This window comes from Arachis ipaensis, chromosome B8 (genome assembly GCF_059453495.1).
Source record: "Arachis ipaensis isolate K30076 ecotype BB chromosome B8, ASM5945349v1, whole genome shotgun sequence".
Taxonomy (NCBI): Eukaryota; Viridiplantae; Streptophyta; class Magnoliopsida; order Fabales; family Fabaceae; genus Arachis; species Arachis ipaensis.
In genome coordinates, this window is record NC_142443.1 from 377,943 (window position 1) to 395,892 (window position 17,950).

General features: G+C 35.5%; 3 protein-coding genes across 4 annotated transcripts; 1 reads left to right on the forward strand and 2 right to left on the reverse strand.

Annotated features, from left to right (window-relative positions):
• Positions 1-137: 137 nt before the first annotated feature.
• LOC107617369 (PX domain-containing protein EREX) lies at positions 138-4,358 on the forward strand. 2 transcript variants are annotated; one of them, XM_016319126.3, is made up of 10 exons: positions 138-499; positions 622-732; positions 967-1,065; positions 1,194-1,280; positions 1,351-1,459; positions 1,582-2,267; positions 2,768-2,932; positions 3,016-3,258; positions 3,491-3,706; positions 3,841-4,358. In XM_016319126.3, exons 1-10 carry the CDS (start codon positions 281-283, stop codon positions 4,117-4,119), a joined length of 2,214 nt encoding a protein of 737 aa, XP_016174612.1. In that variant the 5' UTR covers positions 138-280; the 3' UTR covers positions 4,120-4,358. The 2 variants fall into 2 exon arrangements, with proteins under 2 accessions (XP_016174612.1, XP_016174613.1); XM_016319127.3 differs by having other exon boundaries at positions 172-499; positions 975-1,065.
• A 1,500-nt stretch (positions 4,359-5,858) lies between these two features.
• Positions 5,859-9,630, reverse strand: LOC107617368 (signal recognition particle subunit SRP54 2). The gene is made up of 9 exons (XM_016319125.3): positions 9,132-9,630; positions 8,753-8,852; positions 8,413-8,566; positions 7,759-7,909; positions 7,528-7,676; positions 7,106-7,206; positions 6,795-6,952; positions 6,576-6,690; positions 5,859-6,474 (listed from the first exon to the last, which is right to left on the reverse strand). The coding sequence occupies exons 1-9, from the start codon at positions 9,360-9,362 to the stop codon at positions 6,149-6,151; spliced, it is 1,485 nt and encodes a 494-aa protein (XP_016174611.1). The 5' UTR covers positions 9,363-9,630; the 3' UTR covers positions 5,859-6,148.
• Positions 9,631-12,489: 2,859 nt separating this feature from the next.
• LOC107618490 (Molecular chaperone Hsp40/DnaJ family protein) lies at positions 12,490-17,885 on the reverse strand. The gene is made up of 11 exons (XM_016320585.3): positions 17,248-17,885; positions 16,995-17,063; positions 16,232-16,324; positions 15,842-15,963; positions 15,522-15,717; positions 15,002-15,177; positions 14,164-14,293; positions 13,501-13,661; positions 13,304-13,392; positions 13,020-13,140; positions 12,490-12,904 (listed from the first exon to the last, which is right to left on the reverse strand). Exons 1-11 carry the CDS (start codon positions 17,545-17,547, stop codon positions 12,859-12,861), a joined length of 1,503 nt encoding a protein of 500 aa, XP_016176071.1. The 5' UTR covers positions 17,548-17,885; the 3' UTR covers positions 12,490-12,858.
• Positions 17,886-17,950: the final 65 nt, after the last annotated feature.

Below are 17,950 nucleotides of genomic sequence, written 5' to 3' on the forward strand. Positions count from 1 at the left end.
AAGAATTTATTGACCTATACAAATTTATGAGTAACAATTTCATTATAAAAACATATTTAAAAATATTTCTAATTTTTAAAACAAAAATCCCAAGTAGTAAAAAAAGTAAAAAAACTCTCAAAATTTTAATTTCCTTATTATTACACTTAGAGAAATGGTTCAAGTGTGTCTAAGACACTAAGCAGCTTGAAAAATATCGATAAAAGCAGGGTGGTGGTGAAGTTGGAAGTTGCAGAGCTGAGTGAGACAGAAACAGTTAAACAGAAACGGAAGAGAGACGATGCATCCGTACGTACACGACTTCTCTGTATTGGACCTCAATTTCAGCTGCGCTTACGCTGACACCGTCATAAACCCTTTCGCTTATCGTCGATCGCTGCTAAACGACGATTACTTTCTTCCCCAAAACAACGCCGCTTCGCTCTCTCCCAAGCATCGCCACGATGGAACCTCCCCTCTCCCTCTCGGCATGGATTGGAGCCCTCCCCCTCGCAAATGGGTATCTTTCTTCAATTTTAGCTGAATTTTCCCCCTTTTATGTTTCTCTACCCATTGCGTGTGTGTATTTTAACTATAATTCGACTTCTTCAAGTTATTGATTTGTTTCAAAATCGAATTCAGGATGGCCGCAACTCAGTTTGGCCTCATGATCCTCACACGGGTTGGAGTTTCTGTGTTACTGTTCCTTCCTGGGTTACTGTTCCCCAATCCGGTGGTTCTGAACCTGTTGTGGTAAAATCTTCTTCTTCTTCTTCTGAACTTATTAAGTTTTTATATTTCACTTCATCAACAATTTATATAAAAAAGTGTCATTTTTTGCTAATGAAATGCAACAAATTAACATTAGCTTGCATTCATAATTTGCTCCTGTTCAGTTGAGTTGGTCTTGCTCAACCAAAAAGTACTTTAAATTGCAATTGTGTTCTGTTTTACCCTTTTTTTTCTATTAACTTTCTTATGTTATAGTTTTACAGGGTTCTAGTTGGTATACAATCCCCGGAGGGAGTCACTAGTACGCGAGTGATATTGCGCAGATTTAGTGATTTTTTGAAGCTTTTTTCTGATGTAAGTGTGTTTTCTAACCATCTGTTGTTCTAGTCATGAATGAGCTATTTAATTGTCAATATTGAGGTGTTGATCAACTTCTTTTTTTTTTTTTCTCCCTTATTTCTTTTTTGGTTTCAATTTATCAGCTGAAGAAGGAATTTCCTATGAAAAACTTGCCTCCTGCTCCATCGAAAAAGGTTTTGAGAATTAAAAGCCATGCACTTTTGGAAGAGGTAGATAAGTTATCCATCATTTGTTTAGTTCTTTTATGCACTTCAACACTGATAAACTGATTATTTTCAGCGAAGGTGCTTATTAGCAGATTGGATGGAAAAACTGTTATCAGACATCGATGTATCAAGAAGTGTCCCAGCAGCCATGTTTCTTGAGCTAGAAGCTGCTGCTAGATCTGGTATGCTTTCCTTATCACTTCATATCAGCTTTGAAGCCGTTCCTCTTTATTCTAGTGAAAGAAAAATAAGACCTTCATGTTATTCCATAAAAATTTAATGCCTTTCTGTTGATATTTTTCAGCATTCCATGATGTGAATCAGCATATATCAGAGAAAACATCTGCTAGTGGTGCTACACCATCAATTATGTTCCGTGATAGCTCACATGGTTCTGTAAATGCTGATAATTCATTCATTACATCCGAGTCCGGTAATGATACCTCTTATGAGGTTTCTGAGCTGGGATCACCGAGGCATGGAAAAGATAAATGCTCTGGTCGTAGCATGGAGAATTCAACATTGGAACATAATTTGATTAATTCGACTCAAACTCATGATCGTGCTGCATCCAACAAAGGTTTTACTAAGGAGGATAGTAGTGTGGACAAGATCACTGCAAATACTACTGATGCTATAGCTCTTCGCCTGGATGGAACTGAGTTTCAACCTGGAACACAGAAGTCTAAGTTGAATGTTCATGTCAAGAGACTATCAACAGAGAGCATTGACAGTGGTTTTAGTTCTGTACAGAATAGTGAGACATCAAATTCAGCTGCGAACAGTTTGCTTCAGGATGCTTCTCATCATCATGAGAGCTGTGAACCATCCAGAAACTCATTGGTGACTTTACCACTGTATGAGCGACACAAGTTGAACAGAGTACTTACTACTCAGCAGCAAAGACTGGTCACAGCGAAAACGGATGTCGAGGATCTTCTAGCAAGGTTGAACCAAGAAATGGCTGCAAGACAGTATCTCATGACCAAGGTATCCAATATCCACTATATATTCAACGGTTTTCCTTTATTCTGAATTTTTAGATAGATATTATCATTGGTCACTTGCTTAATTCATTCCTCTGTGTGTTTAGGCTAGCTTATTTTGCATCTAACGTAGCTCATAATTGAAATCTCCCTGAGATAGCTTTTGAAAATTAAGCAATTACTCACCGAAATTTAATTGAAACATGTAAAGTGCTTTAAATTTATTTTTAGCATACAGCTATCTTCTAATTTTATAATGATATAAACTGTTACTTCTATTGAATATAATGTCATTATGCAATGCATGGGTGTGCATAGGCAACATTACATTAATTGAATTGCTTTAATTTTTATTAAAATGACTGGTCATTAAATAGAGATATAGTAATTAGTATTTACAATGAAATGACTTCAATTACAATGATGGAAAAGCGAAAACAAGTGATGATATCTTTTTGGACTATTTATGTTCATCTATTGAATGTTGCTTCATTTTACTTGTAGGTCAAAGATTTAGAAGTTGAACTTGAAACAACTCGATTGAACTGCAGAGAAAACATGCAGCAGGCTGTTTTGACTGAAAAGGAAAGATTTACGCAGATGCAGTGGGATATGGAGGAACTCCGGAGAAAGTGCCTGGAGTTGGAAATGAAATTGAAGTCTGAAGAGGTTTGGTTTTGATTATTGATTCTAATTATTACTTTATTTGATACCATCTTGGTGACCTATAATGAAAAGTTATAATGATCTAGGATGAAAGGGTGCTAGCAGAATCAACAAAAGAATCTGTTATCCAGGAGAAGCAACTATTGCAGCAAGAGCTAGATGCAGCTAGAGAACAACTTGAGCAGTTGCAGAAATATCATGACGAATTTGAGACAAAATCAAAGACAGATTCAAAGTTGCTAGTAAAGGAGGTCAAGTCACTGAGAAGCTCTCAGTTAGAACTGAAACAGCAGCTAAGTGACTTGATGAAGGAAAAGATAGATGTGGAGGTATGGTCCTTTCTTTGCTAGTATGAAGAGATGGAAATTGGATGCATTTAATCTAATTCTGTCTAGTGATTTGTATAACCTTATGGACGAGTATTTTTCTTATGATGCACTTGACATTTCTTAGTTGTGATGCTTTTTTAGCGAAAAGAATATTTGAATCTCTGTTTTGGTATCCTATTTGTCAGTAAACTCAATTAATTTCATCATATTTTTCATGCTGTATCTTGTTCAGAGAATTCTCCAGAAGGAAAGACAAAGAATGGAACTTTTACATAATGCTAATTCAAAGTTGCTGCATGAGTGTGGAATCCTTCAAAGGAGGCTTAAGGAGTGCAGTGTAAACTTCCTTGTTGAAGAGGAAGATAAACTGACTGTTGACGCTTCACCATCTGATGCTTTGGATTTATTAGCAACATCTGATAACCGAATTGGTCTTCTGCTTGCAGAGGTATTATGGTTACCTTGAACTAACTTTTGCCCTCGGATATTAACTCTTTGGGGCCTTTTACTTATTATTATTCGTTATGTACTGTTGCCTCTATTCACTGTTTTCATTACATGCTGTGTGCAAATTGGGAACAGGCACAACTATTAGCACAGGATGTAGAAAATGCTGGTGTTGCTCTGGATGAGTCACGTGATACAGCAAATTCAGGTGCGACAGGAACAACAACTCCTCATGATGAGTTGAGAAAGATGCTGGCAGATGTGTTTGTAGACAATGCCAGCTTAAGGAAACAAATAAATTCTGTCATTCGTTGTGCTCTAAATTCCAATATAAAATCAGGGGAGGGCGAGGAAGAGGAGGAGGAGGAGGTCCATTTGCAAAAAACCGTTCTAAGCAAGTTCTTGGAAAGATGACGTGTTTCTACTTTCTTACTGCATGTGTACCCAATGGCAACGCTCGAGTCTTTTTATGTTATAGGCTCTCATGATTATTAGCGTATTTAGAACGATGGTGATGCAGCAGGATGCTGTTAGAAAAAAACTAGGGTGAAATAGAAATTAAAGATAAAGATAAATATGGAGGACAAAAATTGTACTTATTCCTGGATTAGTTTTAAGGTGTTAGACCATAAAAACGTTTGTTCATTTGTTCATTTGTGGCGGCTTTGGACATGTTCATTTTGTTGGGGTTTTCGCATCCCCACTAATGTATAATTATTTAGTGTTTTTAAACCCAATATATATAAGGTTTGACTCTTAAACCCTAAAAAATGTTAGCTTTTTGGAAATTCTATCCAACTAATATATAATTCGGTAAAAATTTATATAAGATAGTTAAATTTTTTTAAATAATTTGATATGATTGATTAAATTATCTTTTAATAATTTTTAATTATTAGTTTCAAATAAAAACAACTATATATATAAGTCTTTATTTATTATTTTAAACACTAGATAACATAATTTAGTGCATTTGCGAGTGTTATTTAGGATATTAAATTTTAAAAGAATATGTTTATTTTACGGGAATTTTAAATTCTAATTACAATTAATAAATATTTTATGCCTTAATAATATATAAATTTGGAGTTTTAAATATTAAAATGCTTATATAAATTTTGAACTCTTATGACGTATTTATTATTTAGTGTTTCATATCCAATAAAATTACTCATTTTATGGGGTCTTCAACCCCACTAGTCGACTACCATTAGAAAAATTATTTAAACTCTTCAAAGTATATAAATTTGTAAAGGGTAAGGTATGTTTTTTTTTTTTTTTATTTTAAGGTTGGCAAAAGTTTTAAAAATATTCCTAAGTTTTATTTTATTTCAACTTTGTTCCAAAAGTTTTCGATTTGTATCAAATATACCCTCGACAACTAAATTTTCAAAAAATTTAAGCCCAATCTAACAATAATGCATAAAAATTATGATTGATTTGCTTGTGTTGAGAGTAGTTCTTATGAAATGGTTGTTAAATTGGTCTTCAACTTTTTGAAAAATTAGTCGTCCGGAGTATATTTAAACAAAATAAAACTGAGTGATATTTTTGAAACTTTTGTCAAACTTCAGAGACAAAAAATATACTTTGAGCTTGTTTGGGTGAGCTTCTAAGAAAAGATCTTTTTTCGAGTTATTTTTTTTTAAAAGATCTTATGAAAAAGCAAAAGTAATTTTATATTTAGATATCTCATACAAAAAAATCTTTTTATTTATCAATTATGTTTAGGTATAACGATATAAAAATACTTTTTATTTATTTATTACATAAAAAACATTTTTTTTTAAAAAAAAATATTTCAAAAAAAATATAAATTACAACTTCTCAAAAAAAAAATTTTTTATTTTTTTAATACTTTTACTTTTCTTAGTAAAATTTTGTCAAACACGCTAAAAAATTAAAAAAAAAATTTATCAAAATAATAGCACTCATTAAAGCACTTTACCCATTTAAGAATTTAAATCCTAAAGAGACACAAGGAGGTTTTAAACCTACAAGGCTACAACTACAAAATTATCCAGGATTTTAAACCAGAACATAATATCAATTTGAAATTTTAAACACTAAAATAATATGCTCATTGTGTCATTTTAAACCAATAATATATAACTTAATGGAAAAAAAAATCTGTTACAAACAAGAAAAAACCAAATCCAAAAGGCAGTACCGCTTTCGATTTCACTCGATTTTGAAAATTATGATTATTCATAAATGTATGGCTTTAGCTGCTATCTGAAAACTAAATAAATATACACAGAAAGGACAAGTGATTTTTGATGTTACAAATATGAACTCGCGCGCCCATTGGGGCTTCTGCGTAAAATGACAGCACAACTAACCAAAATCAACGTGAGGTGCATAACCGGACCGAGTCCAGTTCTAATGCATCGTTAGTTATGGTCAGAAACGATCCTCAGATCATAAGGCCAGGTTCATTAAACTAATTGCCACCACCAAACATTCCCATCATGTCTTTTGCAGATCCCATCTGCTTCATCAAGCTCTGTAGCCCGCCCATGCCACCTATTTGCTGCAGCATCTGAGGAGGGAGGACTTTGCCCATTTGTTGGGCATTCATATTTCGAGATAGGGCACTCATGTCACCCTTCTTTGGGAATTTAAGCCCTTTCATTTTGCTCCAGATTTTCGCAAGACGCTTGTATTCTTCCAACATCTCCATTACTTCCCTTACTTGACGACCAGAGCCCCGAGCAATTCGCATTATCCGAGATTCATTCATGATCTTTGGGTTTGAACTGTCCAACTCTGAAACATAGTACTAAAGGGTTAGGTTAGCATGTGAAAAATATAACAAACCGAATCCAGTACACAGTTTATATTTGCAACCACCAATTGATATTGCTTGCCTTCATTTGTCATTGAGTCCATCATTGTCATGTACCGCTTAATTTTTGCCTGGCTTTCTTTCTCACGGCCTTTTGGCATTAATTCAGCGCTAAATCCTGGAAGCATGGAAAACACCTACATAAACCAACCAAGAAATAAGTCAATAAAGACAGCAGCAATAATCACACAGGAACCAAAGCAAAAATAAATTCAATCATACTTCATATGGAGCTAATAACCTGGCTGATAGGGCCCATTTTAAGTATGTTTTGAAACTGCTCATACATAATCCTCAAGGTGAAGTTTCCTTCGGACAGCTTTTGAAGAAGTTCTGGCTGTTGATCCATAGGAACGACTTCATGAATTTTGTCCATAAACCCAGACCAATCACCCATGCCTAGTACAAAAGTCCAAAAGATTAAGCAAGAATGCTGGATGAGAAATATAATTGACAAATAAATAACTAACAGGATGAGGGGAAATAAAATGGAAAATTATGGGGCACGACAGAGAATTCATGAGCCAACGATGACAGCCCAAGAGCACATACCTAACAGTCGGCTTACAAAAGGTTTAACATCAAAAACTTCAAACTCATCCATGTGTTCTCCCGTTCCAATGAATATGACAGGACTCTTTGTTGCCGCAACACTGAACATATAGAATTAGTGACTAAGTTAGGTGTGCAAACCATATAATAAACGATGCATTATATTTAAACTTGTACACAAAATATACACACACATCCATTTCAGAGGCATATAACTGATCTTTTGAGATCATGCAATCATGCAAAATATAATATTATATAATGTAGAATTGAAATGCGGTTCATATTCAGTTGAAAATATTGTCAACTCTTTGAAACGTGGTTCATAATGAACTGCTAAATTCATTGGTCTGCAGTTTCACACTAGTAAAAGGTGATATTAATGATGATAAATTTGTTCTAGTCAAGTAGTTAACACTTACGCACTAAGAGCACCACCACCCTTTGCATGGCCATCCATTTTAGTAACAATTACAGCTCCAACTGCAACACTCTGCTTAAACGCTTGAGCCTGATCAAAAGCAGCCTGACCAATACTGCTATCCATAACAAATATGACAAGATCTGGTTTCTGAACAATGCAAAGAAAAGGCATTATTATTTATTGGAATGCAGTAGCTAATATCAGCGCACACAGCTTATATAGATAATACCGTTGCTTCTGAAACTTGACGCATTTCTTCAAAAAGAGCAGCTTCTTGTTTGTGCCGTCCACTGGTATCAACGATTATGAGATCACAGTTTTCTTTTTTGAATCTTTCTACACCATCCACAGCAATTTTCACAGGATCTGACTCCATGTAACTGTACAGTCATGGGGCACAACCCAATAGTTACTTGCACATTGAGATCATATGCAACTCATACAATAGCAGCCAAAGATAGATGATATTAAGGAATTATATGTTATAAAGATTGAATGTGATGCCAGAAAAGAAAAAAAAAAGGAAGGGGGGGGGGGGGGGGGTTGAAATCATAAGTTAATACTAAGTAGATACCCTCGGGCATAAAACAGAACAATGCTTTTCACAACATACTTCAAGTTTATCTTAATGAAATGACATGTACCAAAAGGCCTATGTCCTTAATTTCTTTGAACCAACAAAAAAGGAGAAACACAAGCAAAAATGGTATGACTTTTCAAACCATTAAAAATCCATGCACGGAAGTTTAGTAGTATGATTCAACACAGTGGACATGATAGAGTACATTAAATTCTAAGATGATAATCTGCCAATTATTTGACATGCTCCAGACTTAGTGTTGTTACATGGGATAATGTCCAAATCGCAAGTTGCAACAAGTACCTTCCATAGAAAGGGATCTTAGCTTTAGTGGCATTTTGCTTCAATTGATCAAATGCACCAGCTCTGAATGTATCTGCACATACGAGTGCTGGCTTCCAGCCCTTCTTCTGATGATAATACGCATACTTTGTACAAGTTGTGGTTTTTCCAGATCCTGAATTCATTCAAGAATCGTACAGGTATCAGTGCCATATTGCTTAGGAGTTAGGAATATGCGTAAACCAAATGTGTAAGGATGGCTAATTCACCTCCCAGGTTCCCAGTACCATTTGTGCCAAGTTGAACATAAAAACACATCATAAATAGTCAGAACTTTCAGCTTATTTAATAAGCAGCATACCTTGTAAACCAACAAACATGACGACACTTGGCTTCCCCTTTTTTGGAGTGAAAGAAGGCTTCCCAGCATCCAGCATTTTACATAGTTCGTTAAACACAGCCTAAACAATAGCAGAGAATGTAATGAGAGAGCAAAAACTACAAAGCACAAACCCACTCTGCTAAAGAATTCAGAAATTGACGAATAAAAGCGATGTTATGACACAGTGCACGAAACAAAAGAAAGTGACAAATCCAACAGGAAATAACTTAGCAATTCCATACATTCTAACTCTTTCTATGGCATCACACCACACTTCTTTCCAAAATTCGAAGGAGTATCATCATAACTAACATGAAATAAGTATTAATATGAATGTGATGAAGGAATATGACGTTACTTGTTGGATGATTTTGCGCTTGTTGTGACCAGCGGCGAGATCTTCGAGGTTGACAATCTTCTTGATGTTGGTCTGCATGTCGCGCACCAGCTTGAATTGAACATCGGCCTGGAGAAGAGCTCGCGTGATCTCGTTGAGGCACTCGTTCAGAACCTTCTCGTCGATCACCGTCGCATTGCTCATCTGCTGGAGAGCACGCGAGATGCTCCCTCCGAGCTGTGCGAGAACCATCTTCGCGTCTTCCGATCAAAAAACGCTCAAGCAGAATCTGAGGACCGTTCGATTAATCGATCAACCTATCGATTCAGAAATTGAGTTTAGAGATTTAGGGTTTGGGGAGCAAGGGTGGGAGGAAGAGGAAAATAGGGGTGAAAGAATGGATGAAGCTTTAGGGGAGCGTTTGTTTGTAAGAACAGTACAAGACAAGATATTGAGAACAGGACAAGATACTGATAGACAGAGACACAAAATTTTATGTTTTTGTATTTTGTTTGGTGATAAATTAGAACAAATTATGAAAATTTAATTTATTCTTATTTTTTTCATTCAAAAAATTTGAGATGAAAAATATAACAATAAAAAATATAATTATAAAAAAATTAACAAAAATAATAAAAAAATAAAAAATAAGTTGTATTTTTTATTAGTGTCTCCGTCAGAATCGACACAAAATACACTAATTCAGTATTTTTGAACATATTATCTCTATTTATGTCTATTCTGTCAAACATAATTTTATATTTTAGTGTCCCTATCTCAGTATCCTGTCTCTGCAAACAAACGAAGCCTAACAGATTGGTTTTTCTTTTCTTCCAGTTCACCGCCGGTTAAAAGAAGCGGGGGTATTATAGATTTATAGGAACCAAAAAAGAACTGTGTAGGCCTGTGTTGGGCTGAATTTAAATGGGCCAATGAATCTTTGAGGCCTGTGAAGGCCTTAAAAATAAAGAAAATAAAGATTTGTGTCTATTTTCGTAATTATGGCTTTTGTTTAAGTGGTGGTTGTGAAATGTGAACTGTGCTGCAGCATCTTATTTGTGGTAGCGAGTTGAGAGACAGAGAGATGGTAGTTTCAGTTGCAGAGGTAGTTGGTGGTTGGAGGTTGTTCTGTCGATCAGGGTGTTACCAGAATCGGCAAAAGCTTAACCAGCCAAAGACGCCGTTGTTCCTGCGAAACGCAATGCCAGTTCGTTTTACTTTAAATTCAAGGACGAGGTGGACTTCTTCTATTATTGCTCCTCGAGCTGAAGGCCCCCAAGCAGGAGATCAAAACCCCGAAACATCTTCTCAGGTAAAGAATCCTTACTCTCTATGTTTCTTTGTACTTTTCAACGGATATTGTTGGGTGCGAATGTGAATCAATGAAAGCTAATAGAGGTGTTTGTGAAAATAGGAGGACTTATGGTATGTGGGGAAACTGGTGGCGGGTTCAGTTGCCGGTGCGGCTGTAATAAAGTATGGCAGCGCTCTATTCCCTGAGATAACCACACCCAATATAGTGTTGGCTCTCCTTATCATCACAGCTCCTGTGCTTCTTGCTGTTGTTCTTTTGATCAAGGAAAGTCTCCTAAAGTCGTAACCACATTCATTATTCCTCTTATGGTAAAATCATGGTAGGATTATTGCATTGCTTCTCTTGTGCAATGGAGGTCGCTGCTTTTCAATGATACTACTTGTCATTAACAGATGACAATCTTGAGACGGTACAAGTTACTTTACAATTAATTGAACTTGTTTAGGATTAGAAATCTATTATCTATTTCATAAAATGGGATTTGTCTAAAATAATCCCACCTATCGTGGGCACATCTAACACGCCATAAAATCAAGAGAAAAATTTAAAACAGTCGCTAATAATTATCTCAAAAGACAACGAGGTTTTTGACAAAAAAAAAAAAAAATACTCAACCGATTCCTGAGCTTTATTTTTATGAGACTGATTAGCTCACCAAAAAAAAGTCAATGTTATTTTTTTTTTGTACAGGGCTAATCAGTCAAAAAAAAAAGATCAGGGCCGAGTTGAGTGTTTTTTTTCTTGGGGATCTCGTTATCTTTTCGTGATAATTGTCAGGGTCGAATAAGGTATTTACTCTAAAATCAAAATCATAGGATTGCATTTACAAAATATCTAACGGTTGAGATTCAATTAATTTAAAATTTCTTAAAAATTAGGCAAAAAGATATGACATTTATAAAGATTGGCAATGCCTACATTCTCTTTTTTTTTTTTTTTCTTTCTTGATCCATGAACATTTAGGAAGGCATTAGTTTGTTCATATTATTACTGGAACCTGAAAATTAGAACAAAATTACTTGTAAAGTGGAAAATTAGAATAAAATTACTTTTAAAGTTAAGCTGAGTAGTCTCTGAATTTTTTTTTTTGTCTTGCATGATTGTGATGCTGAATTTATGAATAGTATTTCGCTTTGAAAAGAAACAAGAATGAAGACGTTTTTTTCTTTTAATTTCGTTGAATAGATTATTAGTTTTATTTGTAGAAGGTAAGGGTGAACCTGCAACGAAAAGAGTGGATTATTGGGAATCTAGCATTGTAGCTAGTTGATTAGATAGATTAGATATACTCTCTAATATGATTATGATTTTGGATTTCATGTCCCACAGTTATTTACTTATGGAATGTACAGAATTCGACATGTCTAAGTTAGGGTAGACGAGAGTGATCCAAGGGTATGAAAATAGTAAAATCATGGTAGGATTATTGCATTGCTTCTCTTGTGCAATGGATGACGGGAAATGAATCCTCTTCATTTTCTTTTTTCATTTGAGAGAATAAAGTGTGATCTCTTACCTTTAATTCTATAAGTGAGACCAGAAATAAATAAGAGAGAGAATAATAAAAAAAGAGATTAAACACTAAATACCATCTATTTTTTTTTTTTTTTCTATAAGTAGATATTTGTAAGTTCGCGGCTTTTACAGTTAATTAAACTTTTTCCGCACAAAATAGCGGCTTTTCAACGACACTACTTGTCATTAACAGATGACAATCTTGAGATTCTGCGATACAAGTTACACGGATTTGAAATCAGGAGTTTTTAAGCTCTTCAAGCTCTTATTAATTGGAATTGGTAAGGCTTTATACATCAATTAAACGCATGAATCCGTAGTATACTATGCTAAAGGAAAACAAATCACCCGATGCAACTAACTACACATAATATATCATTAGCATCCAATAGTCAACTAAGTTAAATCAGCGCTTTAATATATGAGTTTCAAACTCAAAGGGTATTATGAAGGGCACTTGGTGGTTTTAACTTCGAAAAATAAAAATAAAGAAACCGAATTTGTAAACCTGAAATGGGAAAATGATCTACGAAGCTAAAACTACACCCATACTGAAAACAAGTATATTCACGTTGATCTTTAAAAACAACTAAGTAGGGTAATTCAATCAGAGCTTAGTCTTCCTATCAGATATACACTAGCAGACTAGCTTTCCTAGTGCAACCTGCTCATGAAGAAAACTTGAGAACCAGTTTTTCTGTATGAATGATTCTGTTGACAAAATTTACAAGTAAAACCAATCAAAGAATACGCATCAATTCTTTTTGGCTGTGCATCTAACAATGTTCAGTTAAAGCATTTGAAAGCAAAAATGTCCAGCGTACTTCCTTCCCTTGTAGCTATCGATGGAATGATTAAGACTCTAGCCCAAATCAGATAATTACATCCTTCAGACTCGGGACCACATAATCCATGGAACTAAAGATTATCTTTCAGCCACTTAAGGGCACCATTGGCCACTGACCTGCAATGAGTTAGTTTAACTAAAATTTAGAACATACACCATTGAAGCTGACGGCACACTCTACAAATTGATGAAAACAAATAAAGAAGAAAACTAAACAAGAGAATATTATTACCCAGCTAAGTCCTTCAATTTATTCCATAAATCATTTTGGTCTTCTGATTGTTCAGTTTTTTCTTCAACTGCTGCTGTTGAACTTTCGACCCTTTGAGCTGCAGGAGTTTCCCTACTTACTGCTGCAGAAGGTAAATGTCATAATTCAAAAGTCAAATACATTTATTGTATTAAAAGAACCCAGCCAAATGTAATAGGTCATGATAGATTCAAGACACCAAACTAAATGTTGAACAGATTTTTCGAAACAAAAGAAATATATATGAAAACAAAGAAGCCACCTACTGGAAGAATGGGTTCTAGAACGGGATTTTGAACGGCCACTTGTATCTCCTAGAGAAGCAAGTTCTTCAAGCAACTCACGCTCCTTTGTGCTGAAGATGCATAGCAGAGGTAATTCATAGCAGACAGAGACCATGAACAATGCATAGGAAGATGGGATGACAGAGAAAAAAGCAAAATCAAATTGTAACCCACATTACCTAATACGTTTTGGTATTGTAACTTTAACTGTAAATAAGTGGTCACCGCGTATAGATGGTTTGTTTAGTTTTGGAACACCTTTTCTTGCAAGAACAAGGACATCACCAGGTTGGGTGCCAGGAGGCATTTGTAGTTCAGAGGTGCCTTCAACCGTCTTGACCTATTTAGGTTCCAAAATTTCAGTGAAACAGGAGAGAATGTGGATATAATTTTGTATCAGTGCTTTAAAATCACAAGAGTACATTACAACACTTATTTGATATATCTAAAAATTGCTCAGAGACATCAATTCTGACTGTTTCACAATGTGACACTAGCAGGGGAACAAAAGCTTGCAGCTGTATGACAAACTATTGCATGTCTAACTATAATCAAAGGCCGCTCACCATATTTACCCCACAAAAACTCTTCCTCATTATTCTATCATGCCATATTGCCATAAATATCGTACCATAACCACTATATGGGCTGATATAGCATTATTAATGCCAAGGCCATAATGGAATATTAGGTACCATCATGCAAAGTGTGTTTATACAACGACAAAATAACATTATAACAAATTAAAATATATCAAAATCAAACTTCGCTGGAATCAAAAGGACCAAGAACGGAATTCAGCTTGTAAATGATGGAGAAAAATACCCGCTAAATTACTTTACCTTCACAACAGACCCTAATATAGCATCTAGGTAACTGACTGATATTGTTGAGCGGAGATTGATGTCATCTCTTTGGATTCCTGGTATCTCTTCCACATCTAGATATACATAAAGATCTCCTGGAGGACCCCTGCAACATTAAGAAGATCAAAACTGGCTCACCAATCATCTGATCAAGCAATCATAAAGACTAAATTGTTCCATTTTGATAAAGTGAACAAATTGTCAAGACTAATAAATACTTGTCCCCACCTCCTTTTCTCCATAATTCAAAAAGAGATAAATTCTCACTTAAGAACATAACAAAGAGAAAAAGGCAGCAATGATTTCATAACCAAACACATAAAACTTCCATTTCTCTTAATGATAGCATTGGTAGCATATGGGATACTTTTTAACATAGGAGGCCTATTTTTTGGCAGTGTTCTTGTACGCTACCCTTTGGTGTCAACTGTCATCTGCTGCAGCGCTCTTTGTATGCTACCCTTTGAAGGGACAATTCTCTCTAGACTTTGCTCTGGGAATTTTATGGCTTTTGAGAAAATATCCTTTATTCAGATGCACAGGGATTACAATGCACTTTCACATAAAGGTTTTTGTGTTGCCTATATTTCTGATATATAGTCCAATAAGGATGAATAATATAACTCTCCTTTTACTCTGCCATATCCTTCTTTGCTTTTGGGAAACTTAAACTCATACTTCTATCCCATAGTTGGCCAATGACTTTCACTGCATCATGTTGAACATACAACAAAGGGAATACATACAATTTTATAATATCTTCTATCCTTGGCTTTCAGAACCCCTATGGTAGATAAAAATATAAATGTCATACCCTCTTGGTCCAGCATCACCTTCCCCAGTAACTCTAAGAATACTGCCTGAGCTAACACCTGGAGGAACTTTAACTTTGATATTTTTCTTAACTCGAATACGTCCTTCACCACTGCAGTTGCGGCAATATTCAGATATGATTTCACCATCACCTCCACAGGTCGGGCAAACTGAAACCTAATATTGAAAAATGGGATTAGAAATATGTTTTCATGTACACATCATGTAAGAAAACCTGCATAAGAATAAAGAATAACTAACAAATTAATATAAGCAATTGATAAGAACATAACTAATTATTCTCAAAGGTGAAAATGAGGCAGGTATCAATAACTCAGGAGAAAATGCACATGCCAAATCAATGTAGAAACTTCTTTGGAAGACACAGGTCAATGCATCAATCAGACAACACATTATTAAGGGCTTCTTTTTATTTCTTTTACTTCATATCAGGCAGCAGGGCATACAAATCAAGAAAAAAAATGATGATACAGTCTCCCCTCAGACATATAACAAATTACCTGTGAGAACAATCCGAAAGGTGTTTGTTCAGTCCTCATCACCTGACCCCTCCCACCACAAGTTGAACATATTTTCATCTTAGAGCCAATCTTTGCTCCAGTACCACTACAGACTTCACATGTTTCCAAATGAGAAAGGTCAAATTCCTTCTCTGTTCCGAAAATTGCCTCAGAAAATGTCAAGGAGAAATCATACCTGTTGACATTTGAATCAAACTTTTAAACACGGATAACGTTTACCTTATCAAGCTATGTATAAAAATTATTGAACTGACTAACATGGGCACAAGAAATACCCTACTAAATACTGCATAACTCACCGGATGTCTTGACCCTTAGTAACAGTACTTCTACGTGTTCCAAATCCAGTAGGATCCATGCCACCACCAAAGCCACCCATACTTGGCCCAAAAAAAGTCTCAAATAAATCAAATGGATTGGTCTGCAAGAGAAAAGATTATTAGATATGAATTCCTAGAAAAGCAACTAAAAAATAAGTAAATAAAATAAAACACAACTTCAACTGCCATGCATTCCAACCCTTTTTCTCCAAAAGACTACATATGTGTATTGGGTTGGTGGCTTGAAGCTATTAGTTCATTAAGCAAGAATTTTCTTGACCAAAACTTTCTATTATCCTTTAATAGGTGCTGCTCCCTAAATGTACAGTCCTACACAGGAAATAAAAATACAAAATTCATTCAGAATACCGTATAGGCACTTGATCCTCCTCCAACGGTACTTTTAACTCCTGCCTCACCATATTGATCATACAAAGCCCGCTTTTTATCATCTGATAGCACCTGACAGTGTCATACTATAGAATTCAAATTCAAAAGCTAATATCGTATGTGTATTGGGAAGAAAAGGAACTACAAATTAAATAAGTTACAGGTTAATGGTGTTGTTCCAGAATAGAGCAACAGTTACTACTTATTATACATGTCCACCAACTCAGTTGCGAGTAACAACTACAACAGAGATTTGTTGAGTAAAAGTTTCAACCACAGTACTTGAAAAATAAATAAACAAGAGAAGTGGACACTACACTATAAGCACCTATGATTTTATGATATCACTTTTGCTTATCTACACATTAAAACATGACCCCTGCAGTAATTTATTCTGTCATCTTCCTTTAATTGAGGTATTATTTTTGAAGGCCCAAACATGTATCCATATAGATTGTCATATATAACATATGCTACTAGAAGTTGCCAGAAAATTATTAAAGATAATCTTGATGCAAGCATTGGTTGAATAAGAAACTCCCAAGGAGTTAAACGGAAGAAATTAACGAATCAATGGGTAAAATAAGGAGCAATGGCCAAATATTTTAACGTAAATTTTTGCACAAAAACTGAAAGGGGGGATATAGCACACATGTTGGGACCCTAAACCAAACACTTTATAAAATTAGACAATTGCATTTTAAGGCAAAATAACATTCAGTAGTGTACTTTTCATGCACACCTCATAAGCAGCACTGATCTCTTTGAATTTTTCAGTTGCTCCAGGTTCCTTGTTTACATCGGGATGGTACTGAACGGAAAACAATAAACATGGAATCAGAGGCTTAAGAAGGAATGCTTTCACATTTAGCTGCACAGTTCAAATTCCAACAAGTAGCCACGAAACTGTAACAATTTGTATTCAAAACCCGAAAACCTACTTGAAGAATTCCATTTCAAAATGTGTCATAGCGTGATTGAAAAGCGGATGATACCTGACGAGCTAACCTTCGATAAGCTGCTTTGATTTCCTTGCCGGTGGCGGATTTGGGGACACCAAGAGTAGCATAGTAGTCAGCGGAGGCAGAAACCACCGTGTGAAATCGCCGGCTAGAGCCGCCACCGCCGAAGAACTTGGAATTAGAAGCGAGAGAAGGAAAGGGAGAAGCAGAGTGAATGGAAAGGAAGCTTTTGTGGGAACGGAGAGGGATCCCCCCACAGAAGCACGAAGAAGACGAAGACGAAGAAGAAGGTGGGAGCAGAGAAGGGACAAGAGAGAAAGAAATAACGGCCATTGAATGTGGAACCAAGAAAAAAAGCGATTTAACTGTAGAATTTCTAATTTCTAAGTTCTAAGATGACAACAACGAAAAGAGGAGGTTGCTGCGCTTGTATTTGGTCATCGCTCTCGCTCTCTCTCTCTCTCTCTCCAACTCTATTGAGTACTATTCTACTGCGTTGGAAATTTAAAGAAAATAGAAAAAGGTTGAGCTTTTAGCTTTCATGGTTTAATGGGTAGAAAGGGAAGAGACTAGGTGAGACCCACAGGATAAGTTGTGGTACCCTGAGGGTGCACGTCTACTGGACACTAAACAAAAATGCTACTACTAATTCCGCCAGTGTCTTAGTCTGTAAATAGGAAAAATCCACGTGCAGATTTTTGAAGTAGGCAAGATAAAATCAAATCAAATAAGTAGC

Coding starts and splice junctions, on each gene's coding strand:
- LOC107617369 (XM_016319126.3), top strand. CDS start 281: ATGCATCCGTACGTACACGACTTCTCTGTATTGGACCTCAATTTCAGC. Junction 733..966: donor GTGGTTCTGAACCTGTTGTG/GTAAAATCTTCT, acceptor CTTATGTTATAG/TTTTACAGGGTTCTAGTTGG. Junction 1,066..1,193: donor TTTTGAAGCTTTTTTCTGAT/GTAAGTGTGTTT, acceptor TCAATTTATCAG/CTGAAGAAGGAATTTCCTAT.
- LOC107617368 (XM_016319125.3), bottom strand. CDS start 9,362: ATGGTTCTCGCACAGCTCGGAGGGAGCATCTCGCGTGCTCTCCAGCAG. Junction 8,567..8,752: donor CATGTTTGTTGGTTTACAAG/GTATGCTGCTTA, acceptor GAATGAATTCAG/GATCTGGAAAAACCACAACT. Junction 7,910..8,412: donor AAGATCCCTTTCTATGGAAG/GTACTTGTTGCA, acceptor ATGACTGTACAG/TTACATGGAGTCAGATCCTG.
- LOC107618490 (XM_016320585.3), bottom strand. CDS start 17,547: ATGGCCGTTATTTCTTTCTCTCTTGTCCCTTCTCTGCTCCCACCTTCT. Junction 15,964..16,231: donor GAGGATCAAGTGCCTATACG/GTATTCTGAATG, acceptor TTTCTCTTGCAG/ACCAATCCATTTGATTTATT. Junction 12,905..13,019: donor AAATTGAAGGACTTAGCTGG/GTAATAATATTC, acceptor AACTCATTGCAG/GTCAGTGGCCAATGGTGCCC.